The sequence below is a fragment of the Chiloscyllium plagiosum genome, chromosome 7 (assembly GCF_004010195.1).
Source record: "Chiloscyllium plagiosum isolate BGI_BamShark_2017 chromosome 7, ASM401019v2, whole genome shotgun sequence".
NCBI classification, from domain to species: Eukaryota; Metazoa; Chordata; class Chondrichthyes; order Orectolobiformes; family Hemiscylliidae; genus Chiloscyllium; species Chiloscyllium plagiosum.
In genome coordinates, this window is record NC_057716.1 from 18,528,585 (window position 1) to 18,549,439 (window position 20,855).

General features: G+C 43.4%; 1 protein-coding gene across 6 annotated transcripts in view; it reads left to right on the plus strand.

Annotated features, from left to right (window-relative positions):
* The first annotated feature begins 1,998 nt into the window (after positions 1-1,998).
* als2b (alsin Rho guanine nucleotide exchange factor ALS2 b) overlaps positions 1,999-20,855 on the plus strand; it is a 123,708-nt gene continuing 104,851 nt past the window's right edge. For 2 of the 6 annotated variants that reach the window (XM_043693131.1, XM_043693133.1), the window contains exons 1-4: positions 2,001-2,118; positions 14,798-14,883; positions 17,297-17,463; positions 19,542-20,852. In XM_043693131.1, coding sequence (XP_043549066.1) covers positions 14,864-14,883; positions 17,297-17,463; positions 19,542-20,852 — 1,498 coding nt within the window. In that variant the 5' untranslated portion in view covers positions 2,001-2,118; positions 14,798-14,863. Of the gene's footprint in view, positions 2,119-8,109; positions 8,129-10,748; positions 10,775-14,797; positions 14,884-17,296; positions 17,464-19,541; positions 20,853-20,855 lie in introns of those variants that run through there. The other 4 variants (XM_043693128.1, XM_043693127.1, XM_043693130.1 and 1 more) reach the window with 4 other exon arrangements.

Here is a 20,855-nt window from a genome sequence, read left to right on the forward strand (position 1 = left end):
TGCCTGCCAGGGTGGTAGAGACAGAATCCTCATTACACTCAAGAAGTATTTAGATATAAACTTTCAATGTCAAGACATACAAGGCAGTGGGCCAAATGTTGGAAAATGGAATTAAAATAGTTTGAGTTGTTTTTGATTGGAATAGACGCAATGGGCTGAAGGGTTGTGCCTTAGGCCTCTATGACTTTGACTCTACGACGGTGGCCATAAGCCTGGCATTGAGTCTGCCATAACCACAATTATATATAGAAACACATCAGAAGTGTCAGTCTTAAATTGTTGCTGTTATATGGTGGTGGCAATGATTTCAAAGAAAGTGCAGGGGAGTTGTCTTTCCTGTCTGTCCAATATTTATCTCTCAATCAACATTACAAAATCAGATCACCTTGACATTTTCACATTATTGTTTGCAGGAGCTTGCCATGTGAAAAGGAACTAAGGGCATTGTTGCAAAGTTTGCAGATGACACAGAGAGGTGGAGGGACAGGTAGTATGGAGGAAGTGAGGAGCTGCAGAAGGACTTGGACAGGCTAGGACAGTGGGCAAAGAACTGGCAGATGAAATACATTGTGGGAAAGTGTGAGGTTACACACTTTGGTTGGACGAATAGAGGTAGAGAGTATTTTCTAAATGGGGAAAGGCTTGGAAATCTGAGGCACAAAGGAGCCTGGGAGTTGTAGTTCAGGATTCTCTTAAGATTAACAGTTGGCAGTTTGGAAGGAAAATGCATTTTAAAAAAGATAGTATATAAGAGTAGGGATGTACTGCTGAGACTGTATAAGGCTCTGGTCAAACCAAACTGGGAATATCATGAGCAACTTTGGACCCTGTATGTAAGGAATGATGTGCTAGTGTTGGAGGGGGTCCAGAGTAGGTTTATAAGAATGACCACATTAATGAATGACTTGTCATATGAGAAGAAGTTCAGGACTCTAGGTCTGTACTCAGTAGAGTTTAAAAGGATGAGGGGGAAATCGCATTGAAACTTGCAGAAAATTAAGAGGTCTGGATAGAGTAGATGTTTCCACAAGAAAAGGAGACTGGGACCCAACGGCACAGCCTCAGAGTGAAAGGATGACCCTTTAAAACTGAGATGAGGATGAATTTCTTCACTCAGAGTGGTGCATCTGTGAAACTCATTGCTTCAGAAGGCTGTGGAGGCCAAGTGATTGAGTGCCTTTATGGCAGAGACGCTGTGTAGATAGATTTTTGATTTGTAAAGGGAATCAAGGGTTATGGGGAGAGGGCAGGAGATTGGGATTGAGAAACATATCAGCCATGATTTAATGGCAGAGCAGACTTGATGACCAAATGGCTTAATTCAGCACATATACCTTACTTACTTAACAGCAAATTTGCGACCAGCCTTTCTACATTCTAAAAAGTACTGCGAAGTACTTAATTGATTGTAAAACACAATGAGAAATCTGGTAGTCATGATGACTGCTAGAGAAATGTAAGTTGCTTTCAACCACCCACAATGATTGAGATTATCTGAGGACTAAAGTTGTTGCAAATATTAAAGGAAGCTTCAAAGGGAATCCAGTACCTGTAACCGCGGGAACACAAAATAACACGTCGACACCACGTAATCCGGACACATCATGTAACCTCAGGAACACAAACTAACCCTGTGACCTATCACAACTGAATTGAGGAACACAATATATCCCCACTGACACAGGAACATAACGTAACCCCAATAACACCATGTAATCCCAGAACAAAATGCAAAGGTCGAACACGATGCAATCCAGGAACACAAAACAGTAAATTGAAACAAAGAACTGCGGATTCTGAACTTCAGAAACAGAAACTAAAATTCCTGGGGAAAAAATGAGCAGGTCTGGTAGTGTCTGTGGAAAGAAAACGTTTCGATTCCAGTGACTCTACATTAGAACTGAAAGTACACCTTCCAGTAATCTCATACTCTCGCTTCTTCACTGTGACACTCCATATTTCGAAACGCGAGTGCTGGTTTGTTCGGTGTATTCTGGTCTGCCTCGGCTACGGTGCAGGCCGCGCCGGGATCCCAGCGAGGGGGGACAAGGCTTGATCTCCGTGTTCGGCGGTTCCTGGAGCGGGAAAATACATGTCCCGAGCATGGGGGAGAACCAGGTGAGACTGCAGCCCGGCGGATGGCCGGGGGCGGGGACCACGAGAGAACCGGGTTAACAGGGTGTGAGTTACCGACTATAACTGAAAGAGATCTGACCCCTCCAGTATAGTACCCCAATACCAAACAGTGACAGACCTGTCTCCTCCATTACTGTACCCCAATATCATACAGACAGACCTGTCTCCTCCATTACTGTACACCAATATCATACAGTGACAGACCTGTCTCCTCCAATACTGTACCCCAATATCATACAATGATAGACCTGTCTCCTCCACTATGAAACAGTGACAGACCTGTCTCCTCCATTACCGTACCCCAATATTATACAGTAACAGAACTGTCTCCTCCATTACTGTACCCCAATATTATACAGTGACAGATCTGTCTCCTCCAGTACTGTACCCCAATGTTAAACATTGATAGACCTGTCTACTGCATTTTTGTAATCCAGTTATACAATGACAGTCCCGTCTCCTCCATTACAGTACCCCAATGTTATACATTGACAGACTTGTCTCTTTCAGTGCTCTCTCCCAGTGTTTGACAGTGACAGATCTGTCTCCTTTACTGTACCTCAATATTAAACAGTGACAGATCTGTCTCTTCCATTATTGTACCCCAGTGTACTTTAGTGACAGAGCTGTTACTGTACCTCAACGTTATACAGTGGCAGATCTGTCTCCTCCAATACTGTAACCCAATATACTCCTGTGACAGATCTGCATCCTCCATTACTGTACCCCAATGTATTACAATGACAAACCTGTCTCTTGCATTACTGTATCCCAAGGATATACAGTGACAGACCTGTCTCCTCCATTACAAAACACTACATTGGACAAACAGGCAGAGAGGAAAAAACTAGCCACCAGGATACATGAACATCAACTAGCCACAAAATGACACGATCCTCTCTCACTAGTATCCTTACATACAGATAAGGAAGGACACCACTTTGACTGGGACAACACATCCACCCTAGGACAAACCAAACAGAGATGCATGAAAATTCCTAGAAGCATGGCATTCCAACAGGAACTCTATCAACAAACACATCGAGTTAGACCCTATCTACCAGGAAATGACATCACTACAGGAAATGACATCACAAACCCAACATATGAACCTTCCAGCTCAGTGAGGAAACCTACATCCAGAACCTCAAGCTGAGCTACAAATCTTCTCAAAACTTGTTAACTCTACCCCAGTGTTATACAGTGACAGACCTGTGTCATCCATTACTGTACCCCAATGTTATACATTGACAGACCTGTCTACTGCATTACTGTAACCCAGTGTTATACAGTGTCAGACCTGTCTCCATTACTGCATCCCAGTGTTATGCAGTGATAGACTTGTCTCTTCCAGTGTTATACCGTGGCAGACCTGTCTCCTCCATTACTGTATCACAATGTTATACATTGACAGATCTGTTTCTTCCAGTACTGTACCCCAATGTTATATACAGTGACAGACCTGTTTCCTCCATTACTGTACCCCATTGTCGTATAGTGACAGATCTGTACCTTCCATTACTGTACCCCAATTTTATACAGTGACAGATCTGTTTCTTCCAGTACTGTACCCCAATGTTAAGCAATGACAGACTTGTCTTCTCCATTACTGTGCCCCAATACTATACAATGACAGACCTGTCTTCTCCATTACTGTCCCTCAGTGTTGTACAGACCTGTCTCTTCCAGTACAGTACTCCAATGTTATACAGTGACAGACCTGTCTCCTCCATTACTGTACCCCATTGTCATACAGTAACAGACCTGTATCCGCTATTACTGTACCCCAATGTTTTACAGTGACAGATCTGTATCCTCCATTACTGTACCCCAGAGTTACAAAGTGACAGGCCTCTCTCCTTCATTAGTGTCCCTCAGTGTTATATAATGACAGACCTGTCTCCTCCAGTACTGTAGCCCAATGTTATATAGTGACAGACTATTCTCCTTACTGCACTCCAATGTTATACCATGACAGAGCTGACTCCTCCATTACTGTACCCCAGTGTTATATAGTGACAGACCTGTCACCTCCATTACTATACCCCAATGTTATATAGTGACAGACCTGTCACCTCCATTACTGTACACCAGTGTTATACAGTGGCAGTTCTGGCTCCTCCATATCTGTACCCCAAAGGTATACAGTGACAGATCTGTCTTCTCCATTTCTGTACCCTAATGTTATGCATTGACAGATCTATCTCCTCCAGTACTGTATCACAGTGTTAAACCTGTCTCTTCCATTATTGCACTCCCATGTTATACAGTAACAGACCTATCTCTTTCATCACTGTACCCCAATGTTATACAGTGACTGGCCTGTCTTCTCTAGTACCGTACCCCAATGTTATACAGTGACGGACTGTTCTCTTCCACTACTGTAGCCCAATGTTATGCATTGACAAGACCTGCCCCCTCCATTACTGTCCTCCAATGTTATACAGTGATAGACTTGTCCTCTCCAGTACTGTACCCCAGTGTCATACAGTGACACACTGTCTCCTCCATTACTGTACCCCAATGTTATACAGTGACAGAATTGTCTCCTCCATCACTGTATCTCAGTGTTAGTCATTGACATACCTGTCTCTTCCTGTACTGTACCCGAATGTTATACAGTGACAGACATGCCTCCTCCTGTACTGTACCCCAATGTTATACAGCAACAGATGTGTCTCCTCCAGTATTGTACCCGAATGTTATATAGTAACTAGGAGAAAGTGAGGTCAGGTTACTGCCAGACCTGCTGTGCTTTTCCAGCACCACACTTCTCGACAATGTTATACAGTAACCAACTTCCCCCCACCTATGCTGTAGCCCTGAAGATCTCAACCCCCGGGAGGGGTCTCTTGGTTCCACAATCGGTCAAATAAACAACAGGAGTATGGTCTGCATCAGCAACATTTCACAATTTATTAAGATGCCGGGCACACGTTTGTCCAGCAACATAGAGCTTAAAAGCTTCTGTGTTCCTTGGAGAGTCTGCGCAATTTCACTTGGAACAAAGGCAATTTTTATATGTTTCTTAAGAAATAGTATAGCCTTAATTGCAGAGTAAATCCAATAAAGTGTAATAAAATGACATAATGGATAGCAGGTTAACCCAATGATATTTCCTAACAAACAAAGTTGTTTACCACCCATTATCTCTTCCCACCTGCATTTCAAGGTTAGCTAAGGTGGTTAGTAATGTTCTATCTAGCTTAGTTAATTCCATACTGTGAAGGGTCCTGTGTTCTGCTTTATCTTTGATTCAGTTAGCTCAGCAAGGCAGGAATGCAGCTTTTAGCACGGTGAGAGGCCATTTTAAACATAGTGTTAATTTGCAGCCTGATGCCATTTTATTATGTTACTTTATGTTACTTGCATTTCGAAACCATTTTGTAATTAGTAAAAGCAAGCATTAAATGGTTGCTCCTGACATCAGCCTAAATCCAGATTTTAGATCCTCAGCCCAGTGCTATACAATGACAGAGCAGTACTGTGTGCCAGTATTCTACAGTAACAGTCCTCATTCCTGATGAAGCGCTTTTGCCTGAAACGTCGACTCTCCTCCTCCTCGGATGCTGCCTGACCTGCTGTGTACCACATTTTCAACTCTAATCTCCAGCATCTGCAGTCCTCACTTTTGCTTAATAACAGTCCTATCTCCAACAGTACTTACCTCAGTGTTATACAGTGACAGACCTGTCTCCACCAGATTTGTATCCCAGTGTTATCCAGTTATACATCTGTTCCCAGCAGTACTGTAACCTAGTATTCTACAATGCCAGGCCTGTCTCCATCAATATTGTACACCAGTGTTATACAGTGACAAACTTATATCCACCCATACTCTACCCTAGTTTAATCCAGTGACAGACTATTCCCATGAATACTCTACACCAGTGTTATACACAGACCTGCACTCACCAATACTGCACCCCAGTGTTATACAGTGACAGTCCTGTTCCCACCTGTAATGTACTCCAGTGTTATCCAGTGGCAGACCTGGCTCACCATTGCTGTGGAGAAAGTGAGGACTGCAGATGCTGGAGATCAGAGCTGAAAAATGTGTTGCTGGAAAAGCACAGCAGGTCAGGCAGCAGCCAAGGAGCAGGAGAATCGACGTTTCGGGCATAAGCCCTTGGAGGCTGCCTGACCTGCTGCGCTTTTCCAGCAACACATTTTTCAGCTCACCATTGCTGTAGCAACATGATATACGTAGTGAAAGCCCTGACCCCACCCAGTGTTGCACATGAACAGACCAGTCCCACAAGTACTGTTCCCATCTTATACAGTGATAGATCTATACTTACCAGTGCTGTTTCATGTTGCATGGGACTGACTTGTACCTGCTAATACAATATCCCAATGCTATACAGTGATAGACTTAGAGTCATGGAACTGTATAACATGGAAACAAACCCAACTTGTCCATGCTGAGCAGATATCCTAAATTAGTATAGTCCCATTTGCCAGCATTTGGCCCATATCCATCTAAACACTTCCTAATCATATACCCTTCCAGATGCCTTTTAAATGTTGTAATTGTTTCAGCCTCCACCACTTCCTTGGGCAGCTCATTCCATACATGCACCACCCTCTATGTGAAAAGTTGCCTCTTAGGTCTCTTTTAAAATTTTCCCCCCTCAATTTAAACCTATACCCTCCAGGTTTGGACTCCCCTACCCTGGGGAAAAGACCTTGTCTATTTACCCTATCCATGCCCCTCATGATTTTATACACCTCTATAAGGTCACACCTCAGCCTCCGATGCTCCAGAGAAAACAGCCCCAGCTTATTCAGCCTCTCCCTGTAGCTTAAAACCCCCAATCCTGGCAACATCCTTGTAAATCTTTTCTGGGTCCTTTCAAGTTTCACAACATCCTTCCTAAAGCAGAGAGACTAGAATTGCACACAATATTCCAAAAGTGACTTGGCTTCATGATTGCAGTGATGTCCAGTTAGAATGTCCAGCTAGAAAATTGCCATGACCATTGCAGTACCCCAGATTATACTGTGACAAACCTATCCTCAATGGAACTGTACCCCAGTGGTATACATTGACTGATCTGCCTCCACCATTGCCGTGTTCCAGTGTTATAAAAAGACACATGTCCTGACCTGTGCTGTACCCCAGTGCTATACAGTGACAGACCTATCCTGTCCAGCATTGTATCCTACTGTTATACATTGATAAGATTCCACCAATACTGTACCTGTCTCATACGTTGTCAGTGTCAAAAAGTGTGGTGCTCGAAAAGCACAGCCAGTCAGGCAGCATCCAGGGAGCAGGAGAGTCGACGTTTCGGGCATAAGCTCTGAACAGCTTATCCCTGAAACATCGACTCTCCATTGGATGCTGCCTGACCGGCTGTGCTTTTCAAGCGCCATACTTTTCGTATCTGATCTCCAGCATTTGCAGTCCTCACTTTGTCCTTCTCATACGTTGATATGTTCTCATACAGACCTATCACCACAAATACTATGCTCCAGTATTATACAATAGCTTAACTACTCCTTAACCTGTATCTATAGGCTTGTTCGCTTAACATCTGTTATTGGGAAAATGTTAAAGTCTCTATTATAAATTATGTAATAGCAGAGCATTTAGAAATGCATGATATGATCATGCCTGACAAATCCATTAGAATTCTTTGAGGCATTTTCAAGCAGCATGGAGAAAGAGAAAGCAGTGGATCTCACATATTGATAAGCTGTAACACATTAGGCCACTTAATAAATTAAGTGCCAATGGAGGTAGTATATTAGTATGAACAGAGGCTTGGCGAACAAATAGTTCACAGGGAGCTGGAGCAAGGGTGACATTTTCAAACTGGTAACCTTTGACTAATGGAATGCCAGAAGGATCAGTCCTAGAGCCACAATTATTTACAATATTGTGAATGACTAGAATGAAAAAAGTGAAATGTACTGGACCCAGGTTTGCAGAAGACACAATAATCTGTTGGAAAGCAAATGAGAGGATGACACAGAGTCTGCAGAGGTATGTGGACCAAGTATGTGGTCAAAAACTTGTCATATGGAATATAATGTGAAAAAATGTGAGGTATGGATTTTGCAAGGAAGAATAGAAGAACTGCTGATTATTTAAATGGAGAAAGACTGCAGAAAGCAGTCCCCATAGAGCAATTTGGGGCCCTTATGCATAAACCTCAAAAAGCTAACAAAAAAGTTCAGCAGGTAAAAGGAAATACAAATTAAATGTTGGCTTATATTATATAAAAATAGGAAAGTATTGCTAAAACTATATTAGTTAGACCATACCTGGAAAATTGGAAACAACTTTGGTCCCCCTTTTCTAAAGGAACAATATACTGGCATTGTACGCAGTGCACAGGAGTTCATAAGGTTGATCCCACACATGGAGGGATTTTCTGATGAGAGAGGTTAAGTAATTTCGACATAATCTCAGAATAAGAGTTTAAGACTGAAACTAGGAGGAATTTCTTCTGTTGGTAGTCTCTCTATGGAATTCTTTACTACAGAAGGCCTGTCAATGTTGGGTCTTTTTTTTAATATCCAGAAAGGCTGTTACACACAACTGAACATTTCTTTTCCCATCACCAAATCATTTGTGGTAGTTTTGCACCTATTAATGACTCATGCTCTCCAATTGATTAACTTACATGCAGAGCAGACCATCAAAGGTAATGCTGGGTCGTTAAGTATATTTAAGATTGAGATGGAAAGATTTTTAATTAAAGGAATGACAGGTGATGAGGAAATTGGAGTTGAGGATTATCCGAGCAACTGGGATCTTACTGAATGGTGGAGCAGATTCAATGTTCTGAATGGTCTACTCCTCCTAGGTCTTAGGGTCACACATTCCTTATTTTCTTCACTCTCTGTGTAAACAAGTTTTTTTTTCTCTCAACTTCCTTTAGAAGTTCTAACTGATTTTCAAAGGTCTATGGCCTGAAATTAGTTTTGCCCCCCCCCCATGAAAAATTGTTTTCCATCTCTACTCTGTTAAAACCTCTTTTATCTGAAAGACTTCAACAGGTTAGCCCTCCGCCTTCTCTTTTACAGAGATAATAGGGACAGACTGTTCAGTTTTTCCACAGTAATAAGCTCCCAGTTCTGTGGTCATCATTGTGCATCATTTTCTATTTTCAGTTTGTAATATGGAGTCCAAAACCATTCACAGTGTTCCAAAGTTTGATCTACCAATTTTTAAACAAGTTTAATGTGATTTTGCTGCTGTATTAATCCAGCTGTGCTGGAAGAAACCCAATGCATGGTTTGCTTCTCTTTAACTTACCCAATTAACCTGCAGCAGTACATTTAATAACTTGTTTATTTATCATCCTACATTCCTTTTTCTCCTGAGTCAAACTTCGCATTTCAAGCAGTAGACAGTCTCTATATCCTTCCTACAAAATGCACCACCTCTTACATAACGTGTTGACATTAATTTCACAATTATGCACCCATTTAACAAGTTTATTCATGTCATCTTCCATTTGGACACATTCCTTCCTTGTGTTAACGGCACGCCCTAATTTGGTGTTGTCACCTAGTCCTGGGTTTAAGGTATTAACTAAAGTTTTGAACAGCAATGAATCTTTGTGGAACATTCTTTCTATCTTTTTGCCAATCTGAGGAGTTCATTTTAACTCTCATTTCTGTTTATAACCATCATGCTAACATGATTATTAGCTGCCTGTCCCCTGACTCCACATAAACTGACCTTGGAATTGAGTGCACTGTACAATAACTTGTAAAAGACCTTTTGAAAATCTAAATATGTTATGTCTGCATCTTCTCTGTTTGTGTTTGACTAATTGAACTTCTAATTGTCTTGCTGCGGTTTTGTTGATAATAATAATCTCCTGGGACTAGAAGCTTAGCCTGAAACGTTCCTGCAATGCAGCATTCTTCATTGTGCTTGTAGCAGGCAGCTTTTGAGCTCCCTTATGTTTATATAGCTCAAGTGATTCAAATAACCTGTCGGGCGTTAGCACATAGAATGTGAATGATCCAAGGAACACGTTGGCTGATCAAAAAAACAGTGGGAAACTGGAGTTCTGTATTCCTTGCAGATGTTTTTGGGTTCTAAAATTTTCGCTCACCCCGAGGGAAAAGAATTTGTGTACATTTGTTTTTGAAAATTCATTCTTCAGCAATTACTGGCAAAGCCAACATCTATAGCCCATCCCTTAACTCTCCTCAACTTGAGCCTTCTTGTTGTATCGTATTGAAAGTACTCCTCTGTACTGTTAGCCCAGCTTTATTATTCTTAACCTTTGTTGCAGTAGTTTTATACATTTGATTTGTTTGCAAGGCCATTTCAGAAGGTAGTTAAGATGATGTACTCACGCTGGTGCGGGAATAAAGGCATATTTGGGCTGAACTGGCTGATGAGTGAGTATTCTTTCCCAAGTAACATGCAGGAATCAGTTTTGTGATTTTGGCAATCTGATGATGTTGGGACTGTTTCCACTTAAACCAGCTCTGACTTCCAGTTTTACTTCTTTTTTGAAATTCTGAAACTGCCAGAATCTAGACCATCATTTTTAGATCATTAACCACAATATTGAGTGTGCACATGTGCATTATGATTGTTCTGTATTTTTCTTTTATGTCTTCCTACTTTCCTGAAGGATGTCACTCTTGCTGGGACAAAAAGGTAATATTTAAACTCGAATCCAAACAGCTGCATTCACCTATGGAGAAAGCACAGTTGACACCTGATCCTGTTTTCATTTAGCCCCTGTTCATGCAGTTGGTGATTAAGAGCAGAATCCAGGCTAATTTAACCCTCTGCTGAAAATGTGTTGCTGGAAAAGCGCAGCAGGTCAGGCAGCATCCAAGGAACAGGAGAATCGACGGTTCGGGCATAAGCCCTTCTTCAGGAATGAAGAAGGGCTTATGCCCGAAACGTCGATTCTCCTATTCCTTGGATGCTGCTTGACCTGCTGCGCTTTTCCAGCAACACATTTTCAGCTCTGATCTCCAGCATCTGCAGCCCTCACTTTCTCTCAATAATTTAACCCTCTCCCAATCAGGGAGTAGGAGATGGTACTGTACCTTTCCTTCCTGCTACATTGCTGAGGCCAGTAACCTCCCATTGTCACTTAGACCCTGATTTATGCTGCACAAGTTACCAGGGCTGGAGGTGGCAGGAGGTGCAGATGTTGTTGAAGAACTCTAGCAAATTTATATGTTAAGTACAAAGAGTAATTAAGCGATGTCCTTTGTGACCACAGTCTCCTGAAATTGATGATAGTGACGAGGGAAAATAAGCACGCATCAGTTTTGTGACTGACTGAGAATACATGGGATGAGTGTCTGGGATACTTTCCAAACCCAGCAAGGTCTTGTCATTGATAGCAGCAGGAATCCCAGACTATAAAGTAAGGGTGTGGCACTCTTCATAGATGGCGCAGGTTTTTGAACTGACCACAGTGCAGCCATAAGCATACAGTGCTGGGAACAAGCAGAGAGGAAGAGTATGTAAATTGGGTCAATGGGTCCATGGAGGAATAAGATATCAGTAAAATAAAGAGGCAATTTTAAGATGGTGACAGAATTTGGAGGTTTGTGTTGAGGGAAGATGAGACATTCATTGAATCCACCCCAGGTTCACTGTCTGGTCTGTGCTGATTAAAGGCTCACGTTTGGCCTCAGCACCTCTGAGCCAGCCTGAGGGAACAGTCAGCTGAAATTCCAGCTGTTGGACTGTATCTAATGCATGTTTAGGGACAGCAAGCGAGGGCAGGCTTGGAGCTTTGGTTGTGATGTATTCCTTGTGGAACTATCATCGAATCTGACTTGTGAAGAATAAGTGAAGTGGGCAATGTTCTTGGTAAAACATTATCTGCAGGAAAGGATCTAAGTAGTGTGAAAGGACAGGAAATAAAGAGATGATTAAATTAATTTGACATATTAAACAATGGCCAGGAGTGTATGGAAAGACTTGAAGCTGTAAAATGTTGTTGCTAACAATTTTCACTTATTATAGGACTTTAAAAGTAGTAAAACACAAGACATTTGACAAGAGTATCATCGGACAAAAAAAACTACCCTAATTAGGACACGTGACTCAAGATAGTTATTATATACCTGCTTAAATCAGGACTGAGAGGTGGAGAGTTAAGGGAGGGAATTCCACAGCCTCAGACCCAGATAGCTATAAACACTGCTGCTAGTGATGATATGAAGGGAATGTTATGCAACAAACCACAGTTGGAGGAATATAAATTCAAGGACAGGGCAGCATGGGTGACTCAGTGGTTAGCACTGCTGCCTCACAGCAAGAGTGCCCCGGATTCAGTTCCACCCTCAGGTAACTGTCTATGTGGAGATTGCATGTTCTCCGTGTGTCTGTGTGGGTTTTTCTTAGCTTTTGGATGTAGGTTTGCTTGCTGAGCTAGAAGGTTCATTTCCAGATGTTTCGTCACCCTACTAAGTAAAATCGTCTGTGGGCCTCAGGTGAAGCACTGCTGATAATTCTTGCTTTCTATTTATATGTTTGTGTTTCTTTGGGTTGATGATGTCATTTCCTATGGTGATGTTATTTCCTGTGGTGAAGTCACTTCCTGTCCCTTTTCTCAGGGGGTGGTAGATGTGGTCTAACTCAATGTGTTTGTTGATAGAGTTCCGGTTGGAATGCCATGTTTCTAGGAATTCTCGTGCTTACCTCTGTTTGGCTTGTCCTAGGATGAATGTGTTGTCCCAGTCGAAGTGGTGTCCTTCCTCATCCGAATGTAAGGATACTAGTGAGAGAGGGTCATATCTTTTTGAAACACTGTGCAAGGACTGTAACAAGCACTACATTGGACAAACAGGCAGAAAACTAGCCACCAGGATACATGAACATCAACTAGCCACAAAAAGACATGACTCTCTCTCATTAGTATCCTTACATATGGATGTGGAAGGACACCACTTTGACGAGGACAACACATTCATCCTAGGACAAGCCAAACAAAGACACGCACGAGAATTCCTAGAAGCTTGGCAATCCAACCGGAACTCTATCAACAAACACATCAAGTTAGATCCCATCTATCATCCCTGAGAAAAGGACCAGGAAGTGACATCACCACAGGAAATGACATCACCACAGGAAATGACATCACCAATCCAAATAAACCCAAACATGCAAATAGAAAGCAGGAATTATCAGCATGGCTTCGCCTGAGGCCCACTGAAGATTGACGAAATGTCTGGAAATGAACTTTCCAGATCGCTTCGCCTGAGGCCCACTGAAGATTGACGAAATGTCTGGAAATGAACTTTCCAGTTCAGCGAGCAAACCTACATCCAAAACCTCAACATGAGCTACAAATCTTCTCAAACGTTGCTCAGGTTTCCTCCCACAGTCCACAGATATGCAAGTTAGGTCATTTGGCCATGCTAAATTGCCCATAGTGTCCAGCGATATGCAGGCTAGGTGGTCAATGCAGAGTAACAGGGATAGGGTGGGGAATTGGTTCTGGGTGGGATGCTCGTCAGAGGTTCAGTGAGGGCTGAATGTACTGAATGGTCTGCTTCCACACTGTAGAGATTCTATGAGTATTGTTGAAATGAAAGAGGTTCCACAGATAGTGAGATTTTAAAAATATGTCAGTTCTCAGTCCTAACTACATTATTTGGACATAGAGCTGAGGGATGAACGTAACTTCCTGTGGGTTTGGAAACTTACAGCAAAGCTTTGGTAGACCTCTCCAGAGGGTGGATAATAGGATGCTCCCAGGATTGCTCTATTATAATCGAGAGATCACAAATGCATAGTGTTTGAGGGTTTCAGCAGCAGAAGAGCTAAGAGAAGGGCAGAATTGGATGAGATTATTGAGGTTGCAAGAGGCAATCTTAGTAACTGGCTTTCCTCTTCATTCTGAAACTGCAAGCAATCCCTGAAATGGGTGGCTGTGACATACTTCTCCAATATTTTCCTCAATCATTCATTGAGTGGGTCTGCCCTTGCCTGGTGTCCATCCCCATTCTCCTCCAGCCCTGCAGCCCCAGAGATACCTACATTTGTCTAATTCTGGCTCATGTGCATACAGTGGCCATGTCTTCAGTCACCAATGGCCAAAGCTCTGTAATTTTACTCACAAAATGACTCTACATCTCTATCCTTCTTTCAAGGTGCTGCTTGAAACCTACTTCTTGGTTTATAGTTTTGGCCTTCTGCAGTAGTATCTCCTCACATGCTCCAGTGTCTTATTTCGTTTTATAATATTTCACCCAATACACTCTTGATATATTTTGTTGTGCTGATGGCAAAGTATTAATGGAAGCTGTTGTTGAGCTATGACCACAAGAGGACATCATCTGTCATTTCAAAAAAGTCTGCTGCCAAGTCTGAGACAAGGCAGAAATCTAATTATGGAGATTAAAACTTGGCAGTGGGAAAAAGATACACATAGATTTGAGAAGTGACAACACATTCAATAACTTGAGCGAGGAAAAGATTTTTGAGATGGCAGTAGGAAGTGTTGGATCTTTGAAGATACGTCTTGGAAGAGATGGTGCCACATTAGCTAGTTTGAGAGAGAAGAGTACATGAAGAAACAGACTTATCAGTTGGGAGCCAGGAAATGAAATTGAGAGGTAAACAATTTGGTGGGAATAGGGTTGAGAGAACTGGAGGTGGGTCTCGTGACTTGATGCTCCATTCACATTAATGCTTTCTTCTCTCTAGGTTCATTCGCATGGAACTTTATGGAGAACTAAACTGTACAGACTGTGTTGAGGGAAGGAGTTACTAATGGCTGGCCAGGACACAAGGTAACACTTGCATCTGAATGGGTTCATTGGTTCTGGGTCTGAGAACATGGCAGAGACGAGCAACAGGAAAGATCACAGTTCATCCAATTAGAAATTCTCTAAGTTACCCAAAAATCCTCAAATACCGTCTAAAATGCCATGCCCCATCCACACACCATTTGAAAGACACACATACCACACTGTATAAGCTAAACTGTCCATGTCCCTATCATCAAAGGAGCAGGAGAATCGATGTTTCGGGCTCATGCCCGAAACGTCGATTCTCCTGCTCCTTGGATGCTGCCTGACCTGCTGCGCTTTTCCAGCAACACATTTTCAGCTCTGATCTCCAGCATCTGCAGTCCTCACTTTCTCCATGTCTCTATCATCCTTTATAACTGATTTTGTCTCCCAGTTCTGGATTTTTGTTCCTCTTCAACATAGAACAAAGTGGTAACAAGCACAAATGGAGGCCATTCATCCAACTGAAATCGTGCAGTCTGTGCCGTGCCTTATCACAAAGCTCTGCAAATTTTCTCTCATCAGGTGCTTATTTGATTCCCATATGGATGCCACAAATGTAACCGCCTCGCCAAATTCTCAGGGAGAGCATTCTAAAGTCGAACCATTCACTGCATAAAATGTTTTCTCTAAGGGTTACTTTGGTATCTTAGCCAATCACCTTCAGCTGGTAATTTTTGGTTCTTGACTAATCAGATAATGGGAATAGTTTAACTTGATTTATTCAGTTCAAATCCCACAAGGTTTTTAAACACCTCCATCAAGTCTCTTCTCCACCTTCTCGTCACTAAAGTTTTATTAAGATTCAGTTCACAGGTGGCAAATCCTTCAATAATCTCTCCCACAATAGCCAATTGATGCGACAGTTATAGGAATAGAAGTATGTCATTCGCCTATCAGGTCTCTCGTACATTTTAACATGACCTTAGCTGAATTAAATAGGTTATTACTGTCCGCTTACTTAGGTCTGTAACTTGTAGTATTCTGAGCAAAATCTTTAAAAATTCCAGAATTGGAATTTTCAATCAATCATTCAGACAAAGCAGCCACTTGATTGGCACCCCTTTTCCTACCTTAAATCATTCAGTCCCTCCATCACTGGCACACAATGACAGCGATGTGTGCCATCTCCATAATACAGAGCAGCAACTCACCAAATCTTCACAATTTGTCATTTAGATAAACAATTTTGATGAGGAATTTGGGAGGAATGCTTAGTGAGTTTGTGGATGATACCAAAATTGATGGTATAACTCTTTTCATTCTTCACCCACTCCACAGTACAATCTCAGGCTCTCCACACTCTCTAGAATAACCAATCACTAGATACATGCCCTCTCCACAGTAATCACAAGCTCTTAGCTTTTTCCAACCTTGGCCATGCTTGTTCCCAGAATTATATTGAGCATTTTAGGTGTTGGCTATCAGGACACAGGTTTCTCTGAAACCCAGCAGCACTGATCCAACTATAAACCAACTACTGCTGGTGTCGTTCATTCTGCGTAATTCACACAATTCAGTAATGATGAATGGAATTCTTTCCAAGTCCTGGGTCTGAACTGAAGCAGGAAGGCCAGGGAAAAGGTTCCAAAGTACTGGGCTGGGAATAACAAGGATTATCATTGACCAGTAAAAGTGGAGACAGCATTCAGTGTGCTGGTGTGAACCTGACCAAGCTTGACACTTCTCTATCCAGTTTTCAACCCAAACTGCTTTGAAGAGTTGTCAGAGTATCTTGATTATCCCCAGAGGTGGCAGATGGATGAAGATCTTATATAGCAGGAGGAGAAAGTGAGGACTGCAGATGCTGGAGATCAGAACTGAAAATGTGTTGCTGGAAAAGCGCAGCAGGTCAGGCAGCATCCAAGGAGCAGGAGAATCGACGTTTCGGGCATGAGCACTTCTTCAGGAATGAGGAAAGTGTGTCCAGCAGGCTAAGATAAAAGGTAGGGAGGAGGGACTTGTGGGAGGGGCGTTGGAAATGCGATAGGTGGAAGGAGGTCATGGTGGGGGTGATAGGCCGGAGTGGGGGTGGGGACGGAGAGGTCAGGAAGAAGATTGCAGGTTAGGAAGGCGGTGCTGAGTTCGAGGGATTTGACTGAGACAAGGTGGGGGGAGGGGAAATTTCTGAAGAAGGGCTCATGCCCGAAACGTCGATTCTCCTGCTCCTTGGATGCTGCCTGAGCTGCTGCGCTTTTCCAGCAACACATTTTCAGATCTTATATAGCAGCCAACATGATCATGGTTTGTAAGGTAGAAAAAAAATAAGCTGCAGGAATAAGAAAGGAAACCAGCAATGACCACACACCTTAAGAGTAAAGAAAATTCTAAAAGAATTGACCAAAACAAAACAACAAGTGAAGTGGTTCCAATTTTATTGTGATGGTCTTTACCTGTTGTTTCTGCTTTACAGCCCGCAAGAGGAGGACAGCCCGCAGGAGAGCCCTCAAGAGAGAGGCATTGTGCAGGTCTGGATGGCATGTGGTCTCTCTGGGATCCCCAAGCAGCTGCCTGGTCTTGGTGGCAAGGTGGTGTTACAGGCTTCTCTGGGAGCAGAACATGGCGTACTCTTGACAGAAGGTGAGGGACTTGAGCAAAGTGAAGCCTGACAACAGGAAAGCCCTTTGAATGTGGCGACCTAGCCATTTACATCAGACGGATTTGTTTGAGGCAAGAGAGGGGTCATCAGGTGGGGACAGTTCTTGGGCAAACGCTGGACATAATCCAGTTGGAAGAGTAATTGCTGGGAACCACAGTGTCAGGGGACTCCAAGTAAGCTGCTGCAGTGATTCCTGATTTCACTCCTGAATAGCCTGGTTCTGATTGTAAGATTATGTTCCCAAGTTCTGTCCATCAATAACAAGGCATAAATTGACAGTTTGATTGAAAACACTACTCTTGCCTGTGTGGGTGCAGCTCCAGTGCCACAAAACACTTCACGCTATCCAGGTCAAAACAACCACTTGATTAGCCTTCCATCCACCAGTGATTATGGGGTCGGGAGTGTATACACATACAAGATACACAGTACGCTAACCCACCAAAGCTCCTCTGACAGCACATTTCAAAACCATGATCATAATCATAAGAAAGGCAAGGGCAGCAACTGCATGGGAACACCATCGCCCACAAAGTTTCCCTCCAAGTCATGCACTGTACTGACTTGGGAATATAATCACTGTTCCTTGACTGGTGCTGGTAAAAAATCATGGAACTCCCTTAACAGCACTGTGGACTGCAGCACTTCAAGAAGGCAGCTCAGCACCAATTGCTCCAGAGCCTTTAGGGACAGGCTAACAAATGCTGGCTAGCCAACAGTTCCCATGTCCCATGAATTTAAAAAATACAAACTAAATTTATAGTTTAGATTAATTAAAATGAATTTGAATTCCATCAGTTGTCCTGTGATTGGAAGAGATTTCCCTGGGATAGTGGACTACTGGTCCAGTGACATTACTTTTACATTACTTTCTCTCAGGTTTAGATAGAATGATGGAAGGGGAGTAAGTGGAGTTTAGATACAGATCAGAGTGTTCTTATTGAATAGTGGAACAGGTGAGGAGCTGAAGTTCCTATTGCTGTCTTCTCTAGAGAGAGTTATCCACAATATTTGCCTCTCTAATTCCTGCCCCTGGTGTCTAGCTCATTGGGACTCAAATCTGGTTGCACTTTCAATTCTTGTCAGAGCGTCTCAACCTTTTCTACTTATCTTACTACCACTGCCATTCCCCAAGGAACATTACTCCATCCTTCCCCTTATGCCCACAGATGCTGCATGCCCACAATGTTTACAACTCCTAGTTCTGCTTGAAAGGAAAATATCTCAGATGCTGGAAATCTGAAACAGAGAAGGCTGGACAAACTCAGCAGGTCTGGCAACATCTGTGGAGAGAGAAACAGTGTTAACACTGAGTGTGATGCAAATCTTCTTCAGAAATCATACTGGACTTGAAATGTCAGTTTCTCTCTCCACAGATGCTGCCAGACCTGCTGAGTTTCTCCAGCATTCTCTTTCGGATTTCCATCATCAGCAATATTTTGCTTTCAAGTAGAACTAGGAGTTGTAAATATCGTACCGGACTTGAAATGTCAGTTTCTCTCTTCATCTCTGCTGCCAGATCTACTGACTTTTGTCAGCATTTTCTGAGTTTGACCCATTTCTGCTTTTCTTTTTGCCATTTGCCAACCTTTTCACTGCTTGGCTTGCCTGACGTACAGTCTTGGAGGAGGCAAAATTGCTTTGTTTCACATTCAGGATTAGTTTTGTCCTCTGCCATTAACAATGTCCTCACGACCAATGCTGTCCTTCATCCTGATTCATGGCTTGGTCCAAAACAAACTGACTCCAATCATGGGGATCTATTCAAATCTGCATCAAGATTCCTGCTCCATATACACTATCCCACTCCAACCGATCTGCTTCCAAAATCCTCCGACATAGCTTGGTCACCTCCACACTTTATTATCTAAATGCCCTCTCATAAACTTATACTTATTCAAAATAGAAATCTTAAACCAGGTTTCATTCTCAGCCCCTCCTCTGGCTCCCTTGTTTCCATCTCTTTAACCTCTTACAGCACTACAGCACTTTGGGCCTAATTTTCAGAATGCAAACTCTCCTGGTGAACTAATGCCTGAAATTCTTTTCTTTTTGTCAGATGGCAATATCTACAGCTTTGGACGCCTTCCACGGGGACTGGATTGTGAGGCTAGTCAGTCAACAGGCCCAATGCTGGAGCAGGCCTTGGCTGGTTTGCACGTGGTTAGTGTGGCAGCTGGTAGCTATCACAGCGGGGCAGTAACCGAGGATGGAGCCGTATACATGTGGGGAGAGAACTCATCCTGCCAGTGTGCAGTCCAGGGTCAAAGCCAGATCCCGACACCCACCCTGGTCACGATATCAGACTCTGAAACCAGCCCCCCAGAGCTGGTCAAGACAGTGCAGCTGGCCTGTGGAGAACAGCACACCTTGGCTCTGTCATCACGGCGGGAGATCTGGGCCTGGGGCAGCGGCTGCCAACTCGGACTCGTCACAGCCACTTTACCCGTGGCAAAGCCTCAGAAGCTGGAGCACCTGGCTGGCCGAGCAGTGATGCAAATTGCTTGTGGTGCCCACCACAGCCTGGCACTGGTTCAAAGGCCTTCGCCCCATGAGAAGAAGCAGAACTCGGAAAAATGCCACCACTGCCACCAGCTGCTGCTGACCATGATGGACAAGGAAGATCACGTGATCATCTCAGATAGTCACTACTGTCCACTGGGCATGGCACTGTCCAACTCAGAACGCAAGAACTCTGCCCAAACTCCTAATCACCACTGCTCCCCATCTGAGCAACTCCCTTACAATCATGGAGCAGACACGGACAGCTCTGAACTGCCCCAGCCAGTGCATCCTGAGCACTTCCCAAGTGATACTGACAAAGCAGAGCCAGAAAAATGTCCTGATAGCTCTGAAGCAGGTGAACCTTCCAGCTTGCAGCAGGAGCCCGATGGAGTACTAAACCACACAAAACCCAGGAGTTCACAGTACCCCGATGAGGAGGCAGTAAAGGCATACCTCAGAAAACTGTCTGACATCTCCCAGTCGGACCCCTCCACAAAAAGCATGCACCCTCCCAACCTGCCGCCTTTATCCACATCTGAGGACACCCCACCCAGCAGTCCTTCCTCTGCAGCACCTTCAACGCTCAATAACCTGGTTGTCTCCTGCGCCTCGGTTGTTGGCGAGAGAGTAGCTGCCACCTATGAGGCCCTTTCACTCAGAAAAGTAGTGAACTACTATTACCCATCTCAGGGTACTGTTGGCAGCCCAGCCAGTGGTGGAATCCAGCACAAGGAGACCAGGAAGGAACTGGTGAAAATGGAAGAGACCATGCCCGACAAAAAGAGCTTCAGCCTGGGGGATATACGGGAGGAAGACTCGGAGGGCTTTTGTCGTCGGCTCTCTCTGCCAGATCTTCTATCCCAAGGTA